The 23,679-nt window shown below is 39.9% G+C and overlaps 1 protein-coding gene across 1 annotated transcript in view; it reads right to left on the bottom strand.

The window, feature by feature from the left end:
- VPS4B (vacuolar protein sorting 4 homolog B) overlaps nt 1-22,178 on the bottom strand; it is a 29,895-nt gene extending 7,717 nt beyond the window's left edge. Inside the window, exons 1-7 of the mRNA XM_019657718.1 lie at nt 21,912-22,178; nt 12,617-12,728; nt 11,250-11,406; nt 7,488-7,555; nt 3,278-3,397; nt 617-773; nt 112-260 (exon numbers count right to left, since the gene is read on the bottom strand). Coding sequence (XP_019513263.1) covers nt 112-260; nt 617-773; nt 3,278-3,397; nt 7,488-7,555; nt 11,250-11,406; nt 12,617-12,728; nt 21,912-21,938 — 790 coding nt within the window. The 5' untranslated portion in view covers nt 21,939-22,178. The remainder of the gene's footprint in view (nt 1-111; nt 261-616; nt 774-3,277; nt 3,398-7,487; nt 7,556-11,249; nt 11,407-12,616; nt 12,729-21,911) is intronic.
- Nucleotides 22,179-23,679: the final 1,501 nt, after the last annotated feature.

Genomic DNA, 23,679 nt, shown 5'->3' with positions numbered 1-23,679 from the left:
AATGAAACAGTATGTTAGAATGGAGAAATTCTGCTTGAGTTTTTTTCCCATTATTGTTATAGTAATGGTTATACAATAAACAGAAACTATTTTAGAAATCAGTGATAATACCTTGCATTTGAACCAGGAACTCTGTCTTAATTCTACGTGCAGCTTCACTTTCATTTTCACTTCTTGAACCACAGAGAGAATCAATTTCATCAATGAAGATAATGGAAGGTTTATTCTCTCTGGCAAGTTGGAATAAGTTCTTAACTAGCCTAAAAGTAAATAAAATCTTTCAGTTCCTAAAAAAATAGTTAATGACACATGACTTAATGAAAAGATGAAAACAAAACAATATACAATATTATAGGAACTCTATAGATTAAAATTCCTAATCATATTTTGGTCCAAAAAATAAGAATGCTAATTTACTTTACGATTTACTAAACTATACATATATGCATATTTCCCTATGAAACAAATTCCAAACAAGGGACTGATTTGACAGATAAATGATTATCTATATTATGTCACTTTCTGAATGTCTATTAATGATGTAAGAAAACTATTACTTTACAGGCTGATACAGTGACTATAAGGCAAATGAAACATAAGTCAATTTATCACTTACTTTTCACTTTCACCTAGCCATTTAGAAACAAGGTCAGAGGAAGATACTGAAAAAAATGTTGAGTTGTTTGCTTCTGTTGCTACAGCTTTGGCTAAATAGGACTTTCCTGTTCCAGGTGGCCCAAACAATAGGATTCCCCTCCAAGGTGTTCTCTTGCCTAAAATTTGCATTAGAAAATAAAATGAGAATTTCCAGACTGTTAACTTCAGTTACCAGAGACATTATCCATACTGAAGAATACTGTGAGGTCTGCACTCTAAAGCAATCAGTAGAATTAAAAAATTTTAAATAAATCAATCTAAGGTAAGTCTGAAATGTATTTTGTTTGTTCTCTTTAGAGACCACTTTGTCAAGTGTGTTTACATGGATATAATCCTTCTAACAGGAAGTTCATTCGCTTGCACACTCATTCATTCAACTACTACGTACAGAAACCACGATGTGCAGACAGAAAACTACGAATACAAAAATATTTCTGCCTTCCATGGCTCCGTCTAGTTCAGTTGAAAGGCACTCCTGACCACATGCCGTGTGTACTGCTGGATGTCAGAATACTGTCAGAGAAACTACTGGGTTGTCGGAAAAGTCATGATGTATTTTTGCAATAAAAAACATAGAAAAAAATAGGTCATGACTTTTCTGACAAAGCAATCTATCCATAGGGGAAGAGCAGCTGGAAATATTTTCTTTTAAACATTTATGACTTTTAGAGGAATGGAACTAACAGTTTGGGTGACTCCTTGTGAAGCTCTGTTCAATTTTTGATTCCACAAGAAGCACAGGTTATCATTACAGGTTAGCACACTCTCATTCAAATAGCTAGGTAATGACTAGGGGACTCTACCTTAAATACTAGTTTTGCCAAAATGTAACAACTGAACAAATCAACTTCTTGTATCTCAATTATGGTAATAAGAAATTAAAATGCTGCCTAAAATAAACTAGGCTGGGTTACACTGGCAATAAAATATGAAATAGACATTTAAAAGCCTGATAGTACAAACTGTGGATGGGAACAAAGTGTCTGCGAAAGAATGACACACGTAGATGACTAATGGCAAAATGAAACGGTTTTATTTTTTTTGAAAGCCTCACTTTTACTTGAACTCTATTTTCCTATTTTAAATGCCTGCAATTATAAGTCAGTGTTCCCTTAAGTGTGGTATATATACCATTGGTACAATATGAAGTGCTTTTAAGTGGTATACAAACATTTTTTATGCAAATAATTTATCTTCTAAATGTGTAGCAGAAAAACACTAATTTTTCCATTTATAGTAGACGGAAAGCAGTTTTCTAAAATAAAGTTACTAAGTAAAAATAAGGGAAGTGATTTAAAAGTTCAGATACGGGCAAAATAATCTGTGGTTGGCGAGAGAGTGATTACCTCTGGGAGGAAAGAGGCAGAGAGGAACTTCTGGGTTACTGATCATTATTTTTTTATCTGGTTGAGGATCACATAGGCGTCCCTGCCTTGTGATAATTTATGAATCTGAACACTTATGGGTTCCTGCATATTTCTGTATTTTATGCTGTACTTCAATAAAAAGTTTGTTCTAAAAGTGAGTGATTTAAAGAAAAATATTTTTAAAATAATTGTACATGTATATAAAAAATTCATCAAGACGATACATAAATGACTCATGTTTGGGAAACACTGGTATAAATAACTGAACATCAAATGAGTGTACCTTCATAGGATTATGATGTCACCTTTTATACTGTTTAATATTCCTGAGCTAGTCTGTAAGTTGTACCTTGAGGCTCGGTGGACACGGTGGTTTGCTCTTCATCATTGCTCAGTACATCCCTGCCTACACCTGTCCGGTGTGACGCCAACATCAGATTTGCTCTCTACATAGACCAGCTCGTTTTTAAAAGGGAAAACCTGTTCACTGTTAGACTATGGGTACAGCCAAATCACAAACACAGGCTGTCAGTCACAAAAAGGACAGTGGAAAGGGTTTGGCACAGATAAGTCACTCAGGGCTGGAGATGTAATTCAACTACATCCCGAAGATGGCTTAGCAATATTCTCACAGCGTAGTGAGCCGGCCTGCTGCTACTAAAGGAGACACACTTCATCAGAAAACATTAAATAATTCTTACTCTTCTTTTTAAGAAATGGAAATACTCCTATAAAACTAGCCCATGTCCATTACAAACAATTCAGATGCAACTCAAAAGAAAAAGTAAAAATCACCCATTTTATCGCCTAGGCATACATTAACATTTTTATGTCAATCCATCTACACTTCTCAGCACACATTTAGTTAACAACTGTGGAATCATACTACACATATTTTATAACTTGCTTTTTGATCTTTACACTACACAAGGACATTCTGCCATGTCAATTATAAAGCAGATGTAGGTTTCTTAATGTAGAGGTACGCTGTATTTTAAGGAGTGCGTACACAGTATACCATCGCATGTTGCTGATTTACCCTAAGCCCTGCTGGTTGACATTTAGGTTATTCTGCAGTATGGCTATTACAAATATGTATATGTAATAAGTACATTTATATAGTGCTATATCACCACCTTAAAATTTATTTAAGGTAATAACTCATGACACGGTGAGAAGAACTCACAATGCTTTACCTCAGTCATCAATGCAGTTGGAAAGTCATCAAAAAAATTACTTAAAAGTCATCTCACCTGTAAAAAGATGAGGAAATTTAATTGGCAATATCACAGCCTCTTTAAGTGCTTCTTTGGCGCCTTCAAGACCAGCAACATCACTCCATTTCACATTTGGACGCTCTATAACAATGGCACCTACAAAAAAATTATGTCATCTTTAAATGAGGGAGGACTATGCCATCAAATCTAGAAGACAGCATGAAATAATGACGTTAAAGAAACACATTATAAAATTGTGCAGAAAAGTTTTATTTATTGAAAACCTTTCTGAGCTGGCTGAGTGGCTCAGTTGGTTAAGAGCTTGCTCAAGAGTGCGAGCTCTGAGCAACAGGGTCACTGGTTCGATTCCTGGCCCGAGCTGAGCTGCCAACAGGTGACAGGATGGCTCAGCTAAAAAAAACAAAAAACGAAAAAAAGAAAACCTTTCTGAAAGAGTGTGATGAGGAAGTAGTTGTTAGGGAGTGGTCAGTAGGAGTCAGAAACCTGGGGTGGGTGGGTAGCTTAACCAGGGTAAGTCACTTTCCTCACTGTGAAATGAAAATAATATCACATGCCCAAAATACTGAGACAGGTTAGTGTGAGGGGCAAATGACGTAATAAAATACTAGAGTGTTTGGAAATGCATCAACATTACATTACATAAAGTGGTTATGTTTTAATGCACTAATTCAAGAGTATCGAAAGTATTTGTTCAATGAGGGTCGATCTGCTATTTCTCCTTTTAACCAAAAAAATCCCTCCCACCCCCCAAAAAAAAGCCCAAAACAAAAAACAACCAACACCACCAAATTGGTGATCTAATAGTCTCCTTTAACCACGGAAAGAAAATATACTTAACTTTATGATAGACAGATAGATGAACACACAGGTGGGAGAAGGGAAGGGAATGATGAAGAGAGAAAAAATGTCCTCTTGTAGATCTGCAATACTTTCCTGAGATTTGCCCAATTTTCTGTTTGGCTTTTAAATAGACTTATTTACAATTTTTGTACATTAAAAAGTTATTTAAATAACTTAGCTTTTGAGTATGTTATATTCAAAAGTCTTAGTAACTGTTTCAATAAGAGTTCACAAAAGATTTCTTTTAATATAGCTTATAGCAAAACTTTCTAGTTTATCTTTCATCAAAAGTGTTTCCAACTTTCCAGTATATAGAAATTACTCAACCACAACCTACTAAGCAGTCTGTTCTAAGGTGACGTGTAATTGTTTTAAGTATAACAAAACAACACCTCTTACAGTCTACTGATTACTTATGAAATTGGTTTTACGGGTGTTTTTTTCTTGCTAGGAAAGATCATTTATCTATTTTTCTAAGAGTAGATATACTCTGCAACTTCCCTAAATTATGAAAATCTTTAGTTATAGAGTAAAATAAATAAAACCATAAACACTTTTTGCATTCTAAAACTTCAGACTAAGTATGAATTAAGAAAGCAATTCACTTTTTCTTTTCCATGTTGTATTCAGATAATTCTAAATGAGAAAATACATCATCAGACAGGGTTTGTTTTAGTTAAACACAAGTAAATTTACTTTATATATAAGCAGCATCTGGTCAACTAAAATTTTTTGCTATGAATTTTCTAAGTATGCCATAATTTATCTTCACATTTAACTACTACTTTTTAAAAAAAAATTTTAAAAAGATTTTATTGGGGAACTGGGGGAGGGAACAGCGTTGGGGAATCGGGGAAGGGGAACAGACAAGTTGCTGTCCTTTTGTTCTTCAGTATAGTTGTGGAGGACGTCGCTTCACTGGCCCATGTTGGTATTATCATTGTGCTCTTCCTGGGTGAGGCAGTTGCTCGCCGGCCATTGGATGGCCGCTCACGAAAGCTCATGCCCACTGCTGGCCAGCCCCACTGCAGCCTACACTGTTTCCGGTGACTCACAGCAGCCCAACTCCACGTTGAGCTGTTGTTCATCACCTTAGCTGTAGAGGGTGCAGCGTCACTGGTCCATGTGGGATCCGAACCAGAGCCCTGCTGCTCAGAGCTGGCGTCCCAAGCCAACTCTTAACCAACGTGCCACTCAGCCAGCCCTAACTACTACTTTTTTTCTTAAAGTTTAAAGGTGACTGGAATTTTTTTTTTAGCTGAGCCATCCTGCCACCTGTTGACAGCTCAGCGGCAACTCAGCTCGGGCCAGGAATCGAAATGGCGACCCTGTTGCTCAGAGCTTGCGCTCTTGAGTGAGCTCTTAACCAACTGAGCCACTCGGCCGGCCCGACTTTAGAATGTTTAGTGACAAAATATTTTTAGATAAAAATATTCTTAATTACTAGACATTGCTTAATGATTTGTAAACTTAAAAAGGGGGAAGGGATTATTGGAGATAAAAGTCAAATAAGTTGATTGTTTCCAATTATATAAATTTACCCAGTCTTTGATTATACTACTCATTATACTAATATGTTGTTTAATCTCAAAAAAGTCAACAAATATCAAATTTAGCTAACAGAAAACTCAAATCATAAACTCTTTAATTTTAACCATCCAATATTACACTTAATGCTATAACCTAAAACTGAAGTAAAAGATTTAAAATGCTGTTTCAGAAACAAAGAGGAAAGTCTAAAAAAACATATTATACAATGAAATCCATCAGCAAACCATTAAGTTAAAAGATGGAAAAAAAGGACTCAAGATATAAAAGGCTTGGATTCCTTTCATGTTCTACATCATCCTGATATTCCAAATAAATTTCCTCATTTAAATGTTTTACGCATTTCTATTTTTATACATCTCTGGTCCTTGTCATTACTGATGTTCAAAGACAAATTCCCTATTAAAAACTGGGTTGTATTGTTTTCAAAATTAAAGATATAATCCAATTTTTACTTGGGGGTGTGGCAGGGCTGAAAAGAGAGGGATACACACTACAACTAAAAGAACAGATAGAAAAAAGCTTTTTGCTTTACAACTGAAATAAGACCACTGGGTGGCCCGACAACACTTACTGAGCACGAAATGCGTGGCCCCACTACTCTAGGAAGTGGAGGCTCAGTTTCTGTGCTTGGACTACATCTTCTGTTGAAGTTCTCGGTACATAAAAATATCCTCATTTAACTGTAGAATACTATCCTTACAGTATTCTCCTATGCATCCCAGTGGGGTTGGTGAGACAGAAATACTATTACAAAAATGAAGCCTAATACAGCAAGGTTCAAGGTCTGGCCAAGCTAGGTATAGTCACCCTTCACTACCAAAGCTGAGCCTATATAATGGAAATCCACCCCGGCTTTGCATTCTATCTGGCAAGATTTAAATTAACAAAATACATAAAATTCAACTCGAAACATCATTAGCTCACATCTCAAAGAACAATCTAATCTCAGTAACTAAAGACGACAGCCATTAAATAGATGACTTTTTAGATATACTAAGGTAGCATTTGTTGAGTTCCTAGAATTTGTCAGATATAGTATTAAGCAGTTTTTATACTGTCTTTATATCTTTATAAAAGATAAAAATCTTTATTAAAGATAAAAACCTTTAATAGCCCTGAAAGGAAAATATTAATTTTCATTTTGGAGTTGGGCTCTCAGACTCTGAGGGAACTTGCCCAAGATTTAAGTAGCTGACCTGGAGTGGAATCCAGATCTGAAAGAGCCAAAATCTATCCCCCTGCATCATGCCACTAGGCTACAGTAGCGGAGAACGAAAGGGCTTGACAGGTGTGGAAGGCAAAAACAGAAAGTGGGAAGAGATAACTGGAAATGGCAGCACTGGAATAGGCTAAAAAAGCAGAAAGGAAGAGCCGGTAGGAAATATGAAATAACCGACTAATGAATAAGCTACAGCAACAGCAAGAAAAGCAGAGTGTAAGTCCTAATTCATTCTGCTCCTCCGACACGTAATTTTAATACCCTCAGACTTCGTAGTTTGTGCACATTATAAATGCTACCTTCTCTAAATAAGACAAAACGAAAGAGAAATTAAGTTGACTGACAGACTTTTAAAGGCAGATATAAAACCAAGCAATATTTCTACTACATGGAAAAAACAAAAAAACAAAAAACAACCCATTAGAGACCCTATAGAGCAAATTCTACAAAAACAGTCTCCACAAAGCCAGCATGTGACTGATTACTGGAAACTAAAGCCAGTCCTTGAGCCTCATTTAAATACAGGGGTGAAAGAAAGCAAATCAAATAGACAATTCATTATGAGGTTTGTTTTTTAAATAAAATAGTAAATTTAGAAATGAAATCTAAAGCAACCTTGAAGTTGATTCTGTAGTTTCTTTTTTTCAGGGTCATCAGATTCTCCTTCCCCATCACTGTCATTCCTAATAAAAAGAATTTAATATATTCAAACGATCACTCATTGCTATCAAAATAAGGCAAAAATGAAGGAACAATTAACTTGAAATATTTGTAATTTAAGTGGCAAAATAAGACATTCACATTAAAATTTATGCGTATTACTTTTATGATACATTAGCTATTAAGCAGGAGTACTACCCACCAATATGGAAATAAACAGGAAAGAGGCAAAAAGTCCAGGATGAAGTCAGGCACTAGCTCTGAATTCCCGACATACCTATGTATGTGTTAACTAATAAATGCATGCCCCACACTGCATTCCACAAAAAGATTTAAGATGAATTACAGGAAAGTTGTAAACAACAATAAAAACACCAGGACCAGGAAACCACATATAGAACAAGAAGCCATAACTAGAAGGGGAAAACCCAACATTAATTAAGGTATGAAGGTCTATAACCCTTAGTTTGGCGGTTCCAAAGGATGGGTGAAAAGTTCTGATGAATATGAACTGAGCCCAAAGAACAACCTGGACATTTCATATCTAGGAATTTATTCTGAGGAAATCATTTTAAATGAATTCAAGGACTTGACTCCAAGGATAATCATGCCAACACTGTTCAAAACAGGAAAAACATTAGAATTATAGGGATTAGCATATGATAGAACTGCCTTATTAAAAATAAGGCAGTTATTTTTAATGTAGAAATAGTTTACTGGAAGATGTTCATAACACAATATTGAGTGAAAAAGTGATAAAAGCAAAAAACAGGGCATCATATCATTTTCAAAATACAGAGGGTGCCAAAAAATTTGTATATATTTTAAGAAAGAAAAAACTATTAAAATTGTAATACTCAATATACACTGATAACAAAAGATGGATACAAGTCGAGTGTATACATTTTTTTGGCACTCCAGGTGTGAGACATAAAGGTAGATTAAAAGCCTGACAGGTTTCATCCCCAAATGGGATCGCCCTGGTTATCAGAGGATGGTGGGGTTACAGGTAAGGTAGAACTGCAAACTGATTCCCTTGATCAAGCTCACTCCTCTTCCAACCTCCTCTATCACGCTTGCTTGTGCAGTAAAGGCTGTACTTACAAACACTGCCCTTCTTAGACTCCCTCGCACCTAGGGCTCCACGTGACCAGTTTCTCCAAGGAAGCAAGCAACTCAGGTGGGGGCTGCACACGAGATCGTGCAGGTGAAAGCACTGGCTTTGCTGAGGGAGCTGTGGCAGAGGTCCCACTGCCCGCTCCTGGCAACGGAAGTAATTGGCATGGGAGCTGGCAGCAGTGGGTCTCTACCCGAATGACCCCCGAGGAGCTGGGCATTTCTCTTAGCAGTTGGAATCCAAGCTTGATTCTGGGCCCCTAAATTCTGTAAGGTGATACACTGTAGTGAGTCCCTTTCTGTTTCAATTGGCCGAAGTGGGTCCTGCTGTTCAGTTCAGGAGGCCGGGCATCCTCTTGCCAGGTAGCCACTCAGTAGAGATACCACAGGGTCTTCCAGCCAGACCAGGAGAGCCTCCGTTCCCAGGGAGGAGGGGACGTTTCTGTTGGCAAGGTGGTTTCGGGAGAGTCGAAGGTCCAGGCACTCGAGGTCAAGGGAATTCTTCCCAACAGTTGCATCTTAAGTTTAGACTCCCAGTCTTCCAATAAATGCCCCAACTTTTATATAAGAAACCTCGTGAAACTGAATCTCTGTTGAAATTCAATGATCCACAAGATCAGCTGGGGTCTGATTTTTGTTAAGTCAATGCTGTAGCTGCAGAAGATAAAACATTCTTAGGAGTCTCAGAAACTCCCTGGTCTTGAACAGAGAATATAAACCTGGACCTTCTAATTTTCTTCAAGCGCTTCCATGTAGTTGGAAGCAGCTAGTGAGCTCTAGTTCTTGTATTGCTCATATCCTTCAAAATGGTAGCAGTCACAAAGCCTCTGAAGCACTGCCTTCAAGGTACTCTCCATTCCTGGTGACCACAGGGGATTACTAAGTAACTTGTGCCACTGTGAACCCTGAACTGCGAGTATCACATCCTCTATAGCTAACCAGAGCCTCATGCCTTCAAACCTGACCAGGCCACATAACCCCATCCCAGAGTTTCATTTTCTTAGAGTGTTGTCACCTGGAACCACTTCCGGCACCGATCAATACAAAGGTCAGAGAGTCTTCATAGAATTTGTTCCCACTGCTCAACACAGAGCTTGGCCCGCACGCACTGAATAAGAAGCTCTGTATCTGTAAGCGATATACCCCCCATTCGGGACATTCCAAAGCTGGGTTTTGATGTTTATAAATTATGCTGTGTTCATTTCTTTACAATGACAAAATAAAAGCAAATCTAAAACAAATCCACATTTAAGAACTTTACATAAGATACCCAAAAAATTATTTACATTATTGGAGCTATTTTTTATGTTGTCCATGCGGTTAGTACCATGAGTCGCTACTACTAGTCAAAGACTTAATTCACAGATCACTCCTATAATTTTAAACTCCAATATTACATAATGGCCTGAGGGTGAAGAATTGAGTCCCATTCCTACAAATGCTTTTTCCTACTACTAAGTGATCAGGGAGGGTCATTTGAAGTATATCATCCCCTAAGCTTGGTACACTAGAGGTCAGCAAACTTTCTCTGTAAAGGACCAGACAGTAAATGTTTCAGGTTTTCTGGGTCATACAGTCTTTGTTGCAACTACTCAATTTAGTTGGTATAGCACAAGGATCAATGAACTGTGGCTTGCAAGCCACATGCAGCTCTGTGGGTACGTACACGTGGCTCTGAAGTAAACTGAAAATGAAAATAAAACTATCATAATTTCATTTATAAAATTTTTACCCCAATAAAATTAAAATAAATAAATAACAATTTTAAAGGATATTATTCATATAATGGTGATTTCATTTGTTTTAATGGCTCTCAAATAACTTTTTTGTTTTGTTTTGTTTTGAAAGATTGTACTGGGGAATTGGGGGAGGGGAACAGCGTTGGGGAATTGGGGAAGGGGAACAGATAAGTTGCTGTCCCCTTTTTGTTCTTCAGTCTAGTTGTGGAGGATGTCACTTCACTGGCCCAAGTTGGTATTATCATTGTGCTCTTCCCGGGTGAGGCAGATCGGTCGCAGACATTGGACAGCTGCTCACAGAGGCTCACAGCAGCTCACGGCGGCTCACAGCAGCTCACGGCGGCTGCCGGCCGCTCACGCTGGCTGCCAGCCACTCACAGTAGCTCATGGCAGCCCATTGCAGCTCCACTGCAGCCTACGCCATCGCTGGCGACTCACAGCAGCCCAGCTCCAGGATGAGCTGTTGTTCACCATCTTAGCTGTAGAGGGCGCAGCGTCACTGGCCCTCATATGTGGGATCCGAACCGGGGCCCTCTGGCGTCCCAAGCCAACTCCTAACCAATGCACCACTCGGCCGGCCCTCAAATAATTTTTAAATTGTTGTGAGGGACAAGGTTGCCTCCTCCATCTCAAAAGTTTGCCAACCCCTGGTATAGCACAAAAGCAACTATACACAACAGGTAAATGAATGGGTGAGGTTCTAGCCCAATAAAACTTTATTTACGACAGGCAGCAGGTCAGATTTGGCCCTGAACCATGGTTTGCCAACACCTAGTTTAAACAAAAGAAATTCATTCCACAAATAAATTTTAATTTTATCTTTTAATCAATGTAATAAAATCTAACCCTCTAAAATACATACCCCTTCTCCTCAGGTGGACTCGGCTGTCCCTCTTTCACCGGCTTCTGTGGTTTCTTCTCTGTCTTTTTCAGGTACTCCTTTAGTTTTTCTGCTCTATCCAGATATTCTGTACACTTTGCCCTGATACTTTGCTTGGCTTTATCACCCTGTGCTTCATCTATTGAAGAGAAATGAGAGAGATTTTTTTCTATTAGCATTCTGCACATACAGGTTTAAGCTCTTAGGTATACTTTTAAACAAGGAAAATCTATTTTGGGGGGGTGCGGGGGGAGGAAAGAAGATCATCTCTAGTTCATCGTAACCAAGGATTACCGACTCTTTTCTACTCCTTCCTCCAGCAGGATGGAGACCAACAGTGGGTGTGAGTCAGGAAGATATCTGAGCAATTCCCTAAGACATTTAAGTTAATGTTAAATAAAAAGAAGAAATTATTTAATCATCTGTGGGTTTCATACTCTTCCCTTACATTTGGTGCAGGATAGTTGAAAGCTGCTTGTTTCATACAAAACCAACTATAAGACAAACAGAAGTAAAACAATATTAACCGTTTCCACTACTGTCTACATAAGCTTTATTTCCAAGTATAAAAAGTGACAGAAACCCCATATATTTTGTGTACCACCAATATAGTAATTTTACTACACACAGGCCTCTGTAAGCGCTCTCTGAAAAGTAGACTTCAGCAATATATGCAGCGCATGGGATTAGCCCCACGTGCCTTATATGTTAGGATTCATTCTTAGTTTTACTTTAACCTGACAGAAAAATCTCAAAACTAAATGGGGAAGCTCAAAAGAAAATGCTAACTTATCCAAATGCTAACTTTTAAAAAATAACTTCACGTTTACCAGGAAGATGTCTTTTTAAACATCTTACTTCACTATATTCAGCATTAGGTTTAAGATGCACCATTTCCCCCCTCACTGCTGTATCCTGAGCCTGGCAAATGGTAAACATCCAATATTTGGATAATACATGAAAAAAATGTTTCCCAACCTATTTTGCATAAAATACCAAAAACAGTATTTTCAAACAGATGCTTAGAAAATGAATAGGTTCAGATAATCTGGGTACACAACCAATAAAATAAAAACTTATTTCCATTGACTATGACACTTTGATATGTTCAGTATGCAGAGTGATTAACTGTAATAGCTGTGTACACTGGTGAGCTGAGCATCTAAAGCCCATCTAGACTGACCACTAGGAAAGCTAGTGGGATTTTGCTTTCTTTTTTCTTTTCTTTTTTTTCTTTTTGCAAATTGATAGTTTAGAATTTCCTGGCATCGTATTTCAACTTTTGTAAATGAAATAAGAGTAATTTTTTCTTTTAGAGTTTTTAAATACAAAACAAACTTTGTCCTTACATTTAACTACATGGAGAAAATACTGCACAGCATGTTGGTAGAGCTGAAGGGCTTCCTCATAGTTACCAGCCTTGTCTTCCTGGGCCGCTTTGCTGGCAAGATCTATCGCTTTCTGTTTGAAGAGAGGCAAAATAATACCATCAAAATCAAAGTGTAAGTGTAAGTTTGAAGTAAATAATCATATGGAAAAAATTTTTAAATAAAATCAACCTTAAAACAAATCTATCTTTTCTTTCTAAATCACAATAGCATTTTATTATAAATTATATCTATTTGTAAAATGCAAATTCAATTTGTTACATGGGTAAATGCTATCTGAATACAACTTTATCTGGTACCAATGGCTAAGACTGTCACACAATTTTCACTCAACGAAAGTGAAGCTTAGGGCTAGTACGGAAAATCAAATAACCTGAAAATTCAAATTAAAAGCATTTAGGGAAATTCTCAGAATCAAATAGTGCTCTATCTAAAACATAACAATAGTAAAATGTAAATGGGGTAAAAGCCCATTAGAAGCAACAGGGCAATGAAATATTGAGAATCAGAAAAATACCCCAATCTTTTAACCCATTAATTAACTAAAAAGTTTAATGAGCAGAGATAGTAACCAGAGGATCTTTTGAAAAACAAAAACAAACCTTGGTAACTTAAATTTTAAACAACAAAATGATGTCACACAATGGAAAATTATAGGATCATTAAAATGATATTAAGAAACATTTGTAAAAATATGGAACATGTTTATAATGGAAGTTTTTCAAAAGTAAGATACAATTTTTACATGTAGTACAAGTTCAACTACTATTTGAAACAAAAGGGAAAAAAAACAAACACAGGAAAAAGATCGGAAGGAAATTTAACAGAGCTTATCTTATAAGACTTAATTTTTTCATTTTCTATGTTTCACATCTTCTAAAAATGTTCATAATGAACATGGGTCACTTTTGAAGTATTTTTTAAGAAAACTCCAAGAAATAAATCCATACACATACGTCCAACTGATGTTTGACAAAGATGAAAAAGCAAGTAAATGGTGGAACAACAGATAGGCTTTTAAAGAAATTGTGTGGGGACAACTGGATATCCATAAACATACAAAAAAAATTTTTAAAGGGAAAGAGACCTAGAACCTCAACCTAAACCTCACACTTCGTACAAAAATGTATTATGGACTTAAATATAAAATGTAAAACTATGAAATCTTAGCTCTTAGACTTGACATCAAAAGCACAATATATAAAAGGAAAATTGATAAATTGGAAGTTACAAAACTCCAAAGCTTTTGGTCTATAAAAGATCCTGTTAAAAGGATGAAAAGACAAACTACAGACTGGTAGAAATATTTGCAAATCACATATCCAGCAAAAGAGCAGTATTTGCATATGTAAAGAACTCTCAAAACTCAACAGCTAAAAAAGAATCCAAGTAGAAAATGGGCTAAACACATGAACAGACATTTTACCAGAGGATATACAGATGGCAAATATACACATGAAGTTACTCCACATCATATGTCATCAGGGAAATGCAAATTAAAACAACAATGAGATATCACTACACATTTATCAGAATGGCTAAAATGAAAAATAGTGACAATACCAAATGGCGGTGAGGATACACAGAAACACTCACTCATATATTACAGGTAGCATGTAAAATGGCACAGTCACTCTGGGAAACTGGTTTGTTTTCTACAAATCTAAACATGCAACTACCATAATAGGAACCAGCAAATGCACTCCTGGGCATTTCTCCCAGAGAAATGAAGACTTATGTTCACAAACTTGTACATGAATGTGCCAGATGTCTGTCAACAACTGCATGATAAACAAACTGTGGTACATCCGTATCACTGAGTACTACTCAGTAACAGAAAGGAGCGAACTACTGACACACACAACTTAGATAAACCTTGAGGGAATTATGCTAAGTGAAAAGGACCAATCCCAAAAGGTTAAATACTTTATAATTCCATTTCTGTAACCTTTTCAAAATGACAAAACCAGCAATGGAAAACAGGGTAAGGATGGTGGTGGTGGTGGTGGTAAGGGAGGGGCGGGCGAGGGAAAGAGGTGACTGTGCTTATAAAAAGGCAATAGGGGGATCTCTGTGGATAGATTTATTCTGTATCTGACCGTAGTGGAAGGTACATGAACCTGCACGTGACAGAACTCTACACACACACACACACACACACGTGTAAGGCTGGGAAAAGCTGAACATGTCTGGTAGAAGGTATCCATGTGCACACCCTGGCTGTGCTATTGTACAACCGTTCAACAGATGCTCCCACGTGGGCACCCGGGGAAAGAGTTCCCAGGATCTTTGTGTTATTTCTCACAGCTGCATACGAATCTATAAGAAAAATCTCAAAATAAATTTTTCATTAAAACTATCTTTAATTTTTAAAAATATACGCACACACAAATAAAGAACAAGCATGGTTTATTAAAACATTCCAACCAGACTAATTTAAGTGGTAAAAGTGTATTCAACAGACATAAAAGCCAGGAGAAAAAAAATGATCGAGGTTATGCTATATTAAAAATAAGCATATAATTATGGTTAAGAAAAAATTACTGAAACAATTGCAAAACCAATACTCCTATGTAAGAGTATTAGATTTTGAAGCACGTTCCCATGGATTGCACATAGATGGGCTGCAAGCTGTAAACGGGATGAGCAGATCTTCACTGGAGCACCACGCATCCTGTGTTGTAGCAAGAGGGAAGAAAAATCACGTGCTTTAAAATTGATAAAGTGTGGAAGTTACATGTTTCCAAGTTCAAACAGCCAGAACTTAAAGCTAAATTTTAAAAGGTTAGGTAAGGCGGGCAGGGCGTGAAGGGTAGAGTCACAGCACACGGTCACCTGCTCATATAAAAATGCATCCGGAAGGTTCAGTGGCTCCCCTTCGGCAGAAATAAGTGCTTTCTTATTCTGGCTGTAATTTTCTTCTCTTATTATTTTGAATTGCTGTGCCACTCACCTCCTCGGCCATGCAATCCCTTCCTTTGCAGTCAGCCCTCTTGAAGGCACTGCGCTGACATTTATTCAAGTAAAACGCTTACAGTCAGTATTTAATAACCTAGCTCCAAATATGGCCCCAGGAACTTTCAACTAGTTTTCTCGGATGATGGACATGTTGGTATCTGCACTGTCCAATATGCAAACCACTAGCACCCTATGGCTTTTGAGCATTTGTGGTTAGCGTGACTGAGGAGTGACTTTTAAATTTCCTTTGAGTAAAAACTAAATTTAAATGGCCTCAGGTAGTTAGTGTCCTGGAAAGTGCATGTTAAACCTTCCATCAAAGATGACGGTTTGAGGATGTGCACCTGTTTTCCCCCACTTTACCCTTGTTTGTTAGCATTTTTCTTTTGAAATGAAATTAACTGTCGTGGATGGTTTGGGAGTGCTAACAATTCTTTCAGAACAGAGTCCTGATCATCTCCATGGCTACCATCCGAGTTCAGTGCACTATCACATTTGTCAGAAGGGCTGCCTCGCCTCCTCCCCGGTCAGCCTGCTCTCACACAAATGCCATCCTACTGTCCGACAACAGCTTGCTTGATGGCTCCCCCACAAACAAGAAAACCCAAACGCTGGGTCACGATCTAGAAGGCCTTAAATGGTCTGGGCCTGGCTCCATCTGGGTGTCACCTGAAATGCTCCAGTCCTCCTTCACTCCGGCGGCCTGAGCACTGTTGATCCCTCTGCCTACAAGGCTCTTCCCCCAGATGGACACGGGGGTCTCCTTTTCAGTCCCAATGCAAATGGCAAGTCTTCAGAGAGGCCCGGCCTAGTCTCCTATTGCAAAAGCACACTCCATCCCTGCTGTCAGCTCTCCCCTCACCTCTGCACTCTTATCCCATCACTGTGTCTATCATTATGTTTACCTGCACACTCACTCACTGGCTAGCTCCTTTTATATAAAGGCAAGCTTCACGAGGACAGGAACTTCACCCGGAGCACTGCTTTATCCTCAGAGCCTAGAACAGTGCCTGGCACACATGGATACTCAATAAAATTGTTGAACGAATTTTATAAGCAAAAAAAAAAAACAAACAAAAAAAGAATCCTCTATCACTTTGTCAAAATCTTCCTTTTGGTTATTCCATTTGTCATCTCTAACAACAATTTTCTCTCTGCTGGACATTTCCATAGGTGTACAAACAGCCCTCCTTTAGAAAATCCTTTGGAATGAAAACACTCTGCAGCTTAGTTCTGTGTCTCTGCTACCTTTTTAGAGCCACAATCTCAGCAGAGCAGCCTCTACTCTTTCTGGTTGCTTTCCCCCCCCCTTACCCTTCAGCTCTGCTCATCTGGTCTTCTGACCCTTATCATATCAACACACTGCTCATATCAAGGTTGTCTATGATGCCAGATCCAAAGGCCAGCTCCATCTTCATCTTGATCTCTTGACAATATTCTACAAAATCTCCAAAGCACCACCTTCCAGTTCTCCTCCCACCTCTGATGGCTCCTGCTCGGTCTCCTCTGCAGACTCTTCCTCTGGCACACAATGCTGAAATATTAGCGTTCCTCAGGGTTTGGGCAGGGGCTCACTTCTTTATGATTAGTCCCTCCCTATGTAGTCTGTTTTCCAGGATTTAAGCTGATTATCTTTATGCTGATGACTCCCAAATTTATTCAATTTTAAAACACATCACTCTTCTGTTTAAAATCCTTCCAGTGCCTTGTTTCTGTGCGTGTGGGTTTGGTTCTATTTTTGCCTGTCCTCTCCCATTAGAACATAAACTTCATGAGGATGGAGATATGTCTATTGAGTTTACTTTTTTATATTCCAGAGTCTAGCACAGAGGCTGGCACAGATTGAATGAATATATTACCCCACGATGAGTCAGGACCCTAGTCATCAATATGGAAGTATAAAGGTTGGGCACATCTTTTTCAGATTAGGAGACGATAACATGTCCACACCAGAAAACCCTGGGAAACTAGGTAAATTCTAGAATCACCTATTTCAGGAGGAAAGAAGTCCCAGACCCTGCCTGTCAAGGCTAATTCTTTTCCCTGGGCTCTGGAACCCATCCCCACCTTCTTCCTGTGACATTTACTCCATCAATTATGAGACACTTGACTGTTCTCCCAACCAAGCCTTTCCCTTCTTGTTGAGGCCTTCCTTCTTCAGCATAAAAATCTACGTAAATTCTACCTTAGTCATATTTTCAAAACACAAACGAAAACACACCAGTTCTCCTCAGTTCCTAGGTTCTCTCTAACGACCATCTTACTACCTTTTCATCTCCACAGCAAAGTCCCAAAGAGAACCCCGAGTTCATCTCCGTTTCTTCATTCCTCCCACATCAACGCTTCCTGCTCCCCAACTGCCTAGCTCCCTCTACATAGCAGCATTTAACCCGAATAACAGACACCTCGCTGGGGCCTCCTCCTTTGGCCCTCATGGCACTGTTCTCTCCTGGTTTTACTCTTGACTGTGTAACGATTCTTTTTCGGGCTCCCCTTTCTCTCTTCCTACATGTCGATATTCCACAGGGTTCCTACCTTGGTCCCTGTTTTCCCCCCTTCTATAAATTCTTCAAGATGCCCACAACCTCTGCTACCATCTGTATGCTAATAACTCCCAATCCTCATTTCCAGTCCAACCCTCTCTCTCTGGTTCTACACATCTGTATCCAATTACTCACTGGCCATTTCCTCTTGATTGTCCCCAAAGGCACTTTAAACTTAAGTTTAGGACCACCCTGGTCCTAAATATATCACCCTCTTCTTATAATCCCAGAACCAATTCCTACCCACTCAGATAGCCAATCTAGGAATCTAGAACAGGGGTCGGCAAACTTCTGAGATGGAAGAGTTGCCAAAGTCAGCAAACTGCTGCTCGCGAGCCGCAGGCTCTGAAGTAAAATTGAAAATGAAAAGAACGCTATCATAGTTTCATTTATACAATTTTTAAAGGACATTATTCACCTATTGGTGATTATGTAAAAATAAATTTATGGCTCTCGAATAATTTTTAAACTGTGAGGGACAGGACTGGCTCTTCCAGGGGTCGGCAAACTGTTGAGATGGAACGTACCCAAAGAGCCACATGTGGCTCATGAGCCGCAGTTTGCCGACCCCTGGGCTAGAAGAAAACCCAGGCTCCCCGTCCTCCCTCCCTTTCTAAATGCAGATCCAAGTCTGCCTATTCTTCCTCTTCAATTTGTGTCTGACTAATCCTTTCTTCTTTATTCTAATAGGCACTACTCTACTTTGGCCCTCACTCCTTCCCATCACACAGAACCCTGCCTAAGTGGTCCCTGTACGCTTGCTAGTTTTGTCCTAAAACAACACCCTGAGCATATTACCGTCTGACTCCCAGCTACAGCAGGCTGAGGACCAATCATCTCTGTGTGGCACACACCTTTCCTCGTGACATGCTCCCACTTTGCACACTCAGCTCCTGTCCTACCAAACTACCGGGACAACCCAGACGACTCAGACTTCAACCCCCAGTGTACTCTCCACCTGGAATACCCGATCCCAGTCTCCCTGTGAAGCTCCAGCTTCTCTGAGGCTCAGCACACATGGTCCTCCTGCTGGGAAGCCCTTCCCAACACCCACAGGTGGTCTATTCTGTGCTTCCTCTAGATTTCCACAGCCTCTTGGACGTACTTCCAATGATCACACAGTATTCTATGAGTCACTTTACACGTGACTAATCAAAATATAAGCCCTTGGACATCAGGGCTGGTATACTTCTTTTCTGATTCCCTGAGACTTAGCAAAATGCATGGCACACTAGACACTCAAAAAAATATTTAGTTTGAGTAAACTTTGAGTTCTCTGCACCCTGCATTACTTGCAATTGTTCCCAACCCTCTCCAACCAAGGTTTATTACACTTCTGGACTGAGGCATATGTTGTTTTTCTCTGCCTGGAATGAATCCCACTTTCTTGTCCAAAAAAGCATAACTTTGTAGTGGAAAAAGTCCAAACCTGTAAGCACACAGACCTGGATTCAATATTATCTTAAACATTAATTAATTAATTGTACGTCGTTGGGAATATCTAACCTTAATAAGCTTTGGTTTCTTATACTGAAAAATTGGAATAATAGTCACCTTGAAGAGCTGTTTTGAGGATTAAATGAGATCACACATCAAACACCAGGTAGATAATTGTCAGTACCTTTCACTTATCTAAGCTCACAATCACCTCCTCTGTGGAACATTTCTCATTTATCCTCAAAGAGTTAGATATGCCCTTCCTTTCTGCAGTCCCACACTAACTTCTAATTCTACTGCAGCATTTACTGCATTATTCTATAATTTTGATTTGTAGTTATCTGCATTCCTCCATTAGACTATAAGCATTTGGCTACAGGAATTTTTTTTGCCTTGTTTGGTGGGAAGGTTATTCGTTACTTGAGTATTTTTCATCCAATTTTCCTAGGTTGGAAGGTTGAAAAGGTTAAATGAGAAAGTACACCTGTGAACCATCCACTACTAGAATTATAACTCAGTATTTCTCCCTGTTTAACACTAGCAACTATGCCTTTAATATGCCTTTAATATGGGTCGATCTCTACCTGATTCACTTGAAGCACATCCAACAATCCAATTCAAATATGATGCAAACTTATTACAGAAATGAAAATCTCCCAAAAGAAAAACAGTATCAATAACTGGATGAAAATTATGTTGCAGAATGCCCAAATCACATACAAAGTTTGACAAATGAAGGGCTGGCGGAATAAAACTAGTTAGTTAACTGGCAAACCAACAAGGATGATGACAAGATGGGCATTTCAAAAGAAATCACCTTTGATACACGAAGGAACAATACTTTTATCAAGTGATCAATATTTTTTTCCAAGTATGTTTATCAAAAGACCCTTTCTAAATGGGGCTACAAAAAAAAACTATCATTAAGGTTGTTGTATTATACTTAATAAAATCTTGTTGGAAAATATACACAAATCGACATGACTCATTCATTATTCTAAGAAAATAGGTCGCAGTTGCAAATTTAATATTTTGTGAAAGATTAGAAACATTCATTTTCATAATCTTTTGGGTGGATTTGCAAGATAAAAGTTCCAAGCAAGCCCTCTCCCCCTCCACTCTTTCTTGTGAAATTTTAGTCTCTACATAAATGAGTCTACTTTCAGAGGTCTTTCTTCAGGATCAACAGTCCTGGGTTAAGCAGGTCCTCCTGTACCAGGCACTCAATAAATGCATTTTAGGGCTGATGGAGTGGCTCAGTTGGTTAAGAGCGTGAGCTCTGAAGCAACAGGGTCGCCGGTTCAATTCCCACATGGGCCAGTGAGCTGCCCTGGGCTGCCAACAGGCGGCAGAATGGCGACTGGACTTGGAGCTGAGCTAGCTGCGTCCTCCACAACTAAGACTGAAGGACAACTTGGCTGTTCCCCTTCCCCAATTCCTCAATAAAAATCTTTAAAAAAAATTTTTTAAATAAATAAATGCATTTTAACGAATTATTGCAAGATTAAGACAAGGATTCAATACAGGTATTCCATTCTAGTCTTTGGTCCCAAACTGACCTCGGAAACTGGGTGTCCTCAAGGCCAAGTCAATCCTCTAAACCCCACTGACGCCCCAGATCCATTCCAAGGATGGGAGACACTTTCAGAGATTTCTCTTCTCAATGTCCATTCCACAGAGGTTTAACGATTAAGTATAAAATCTTAGGATTCCATGATTTACGTACAAAACACCATGATCACTGCGGTGGGAGTGGGGAGGTGGGGGAAAAGACTAATTTAAAAATATTCCCTGATCTTAGGTACTATGTTTGGGGAGCCATCGGAGAGTGCACGTAAACACCTATGATCAATGAATTCGGGGGTTCTTCAGATTCCAAGGCTGTCCTCACGTTTCTATTCACCTGACAGCTCGAAAAGAAGGGCTCTGCTCTACCAACTTGAGAAACTAAGAACTAGGACCCTTTTTTCTACTGGTCCAGAGCTTTGCCAACATCACGTTCTTTCCATTCTCCCTCACGCTGACTGAAGCATCCGTTCACAGCTCTGCCCAGTTCGGTTCAAACTCGGCTGGTTTGAGGGTAAAAGGGGGGCTTCAACAAAAAATCAAGAGTCTCATAAAGCACATGCATGGGCTTGGGAGACCCCGAAAGCAAGGGGGACACACTGGACTTTCCCACCTACGGCTGGGCAAGGGCGCCGCCCTCCTCCGCCCGCACCCGGGGCGCGGCCGCTTCCTCGCTCCTCCCCACCCCCNCCACCCCCGCCCCACGCCTCCCCTCGACTCGGGCTCTCCAGGGGGAGGGAGAATAGTCCTACCTGGAGGTTGTTGGCGGTGGATGCCATGGCGGATATCCGAGGCGGATCCCTGGAGAGGAACGAGAGAAGAGGACCAACAGCGGCGACGGCGAGGCGCGCCTGGTGTAGCCTCCGACGTGCGCAGGCTGGTGCCGCGGCGACCCCCGAGCAGCGGCCTCCCTTCCGGAACTTGTTCCAAAACAACACGGCGCTCCCAGAGCCGCCAGAGCCTCCTCACAAAACTTCCGCAATCCCGGAACCCTCTCCGGGCTCAAGTCCCGCCTCTGGCCGCAGCACTTCCGCCTTCGTCATCAGCACGCGCGCGACCGAGTCCCGAGCCGTCTGGGTCTCGCCTCCGCCCAGGGTATCGCGAGGCTGCGAGAGGCGTCCCTGAAGCCCATCGAGGCCGGGCGGAAGTCAGGCTGGGCGCGGGTGCCCTGCGGCGCCCGCGGGAGGGCGCGGAGGCTACCATAAGCCTTATTTATTTATTTATTTATTTATTTATTTTTATCTGGGTGTCTTACGTTTTAAGATTAATTGTTGGCGCAGGCTCCATGCGCTGTCGCTCTAAAGATTTTGAGTTGAAAAAAGTCATCCCATGTCCAAGGCACACCGGTTGTGGGACTTTGGGCCCGTTACGGTGCCTCGTTTATTGTTTCCTCTGTAAAATGGGGGTGATTATAGTATCTGCCTCAGGGTTGTAGCGAATGCTAGTCGTCCGGATAAGGCGCCTAGCACAGTGACGGGGGAACGTTAAGACCTCAGTACCTGTTAGCGCTTGTTACTGTTCACGCTTTACCCTTGATCCAACAAGCCTTTTTACAAATGGTTATTGTCATGACTCTGCGAGGCCCTGAGAATATTAAATGAGACAAGTGTGGCTGCTGCCCTGGAGGAGCTTACAGTCTGGTGGGGACGCAGACGCATGAATACAACAAGCCTTGTGAAACTGGTAGATCAGATACTGTTTATACCAGTGCTGACAAGGAAGGCTAATGGTTTGAGAGGTTAAGTGCTTTTATACGTGATCATATAAATGAGGGGTTAGTGGCAGAACTAAAGCAAGACCTTTCCTCAGCCTTTCTACTGCTTGCAATCAATCCCGATCTCCTTTTTCTTCTTCCTTGCACAGTTAACTGTCGGGGTTCAGAAGGAGTCACCCCATGATGTGCTTCTGTGGTGTGCAGATTGTTTGGCGCTAAAGGCAACCTTAGCTTCAGGCTCAAGAAAGACTTCTGCCCCTCCCTTAACTACCTAGAACTTGAATTAGAGGCCCGGCCCATAATAAGAGACTATCAGAGATAACTTCTTTTGACCTATCTATAGGGCAGGACAAGGTTCTATTTACTAAGCATTTACTTTTCTGATCACCCCGCAATGACCCTTTGAAGTCCGCAGGCACCTTACCTCATCCCTAGCTCAGGCCGTCTTATATACCCACCACGGTCCCTTTCTATCTCTGAACCTCTCGTGCATGTGGGATTTCGGACGCTCTTGTGTATGTGGGGTTCCTGTACGTTTGTATCCATTAAATTTGGATATTTTCTCTTGTTAATCTCTCTTGTGTCTGTTTGATTACTAGACCAGCCGAAAGACTCTTGAGGATAGAAGAACGTTTGTTACTCCTCCACATACACTTCTCAAAGGAAAGTGAGTAGATGTTTAATTACTCCATCATTTCATTTCCACTCACTACCTAATTCTTTCCAATCATTTGGCACCTCCTAAATAATTGAAGTACTTTTCTCTCCCTTAGTATTTGGTATTGTCAACTACCCAGTTCTAGAAA

This window comes from Hipposideros armiger, unplaced genomic scaffold (assembly GCF_001890085.2).
Source record: "Hipposideros armiger isolate ML-2016 unplaced genomic scaffold, ASM189008v1 scaffold_278, whole genome shotgun sequence".
Classification (NCBI taxonomy): domain Eukaryota; kingdom Metazoa; phylum Chordata; class Mammalia; order Chiroptera; family Hipposideridae; genus Hipposideros; species Hipposideros armiger.
Note: the sequence above shows the minus strand (reverse complement) of the source record. Positions and strands in the feature narration are given on the sequence as shown.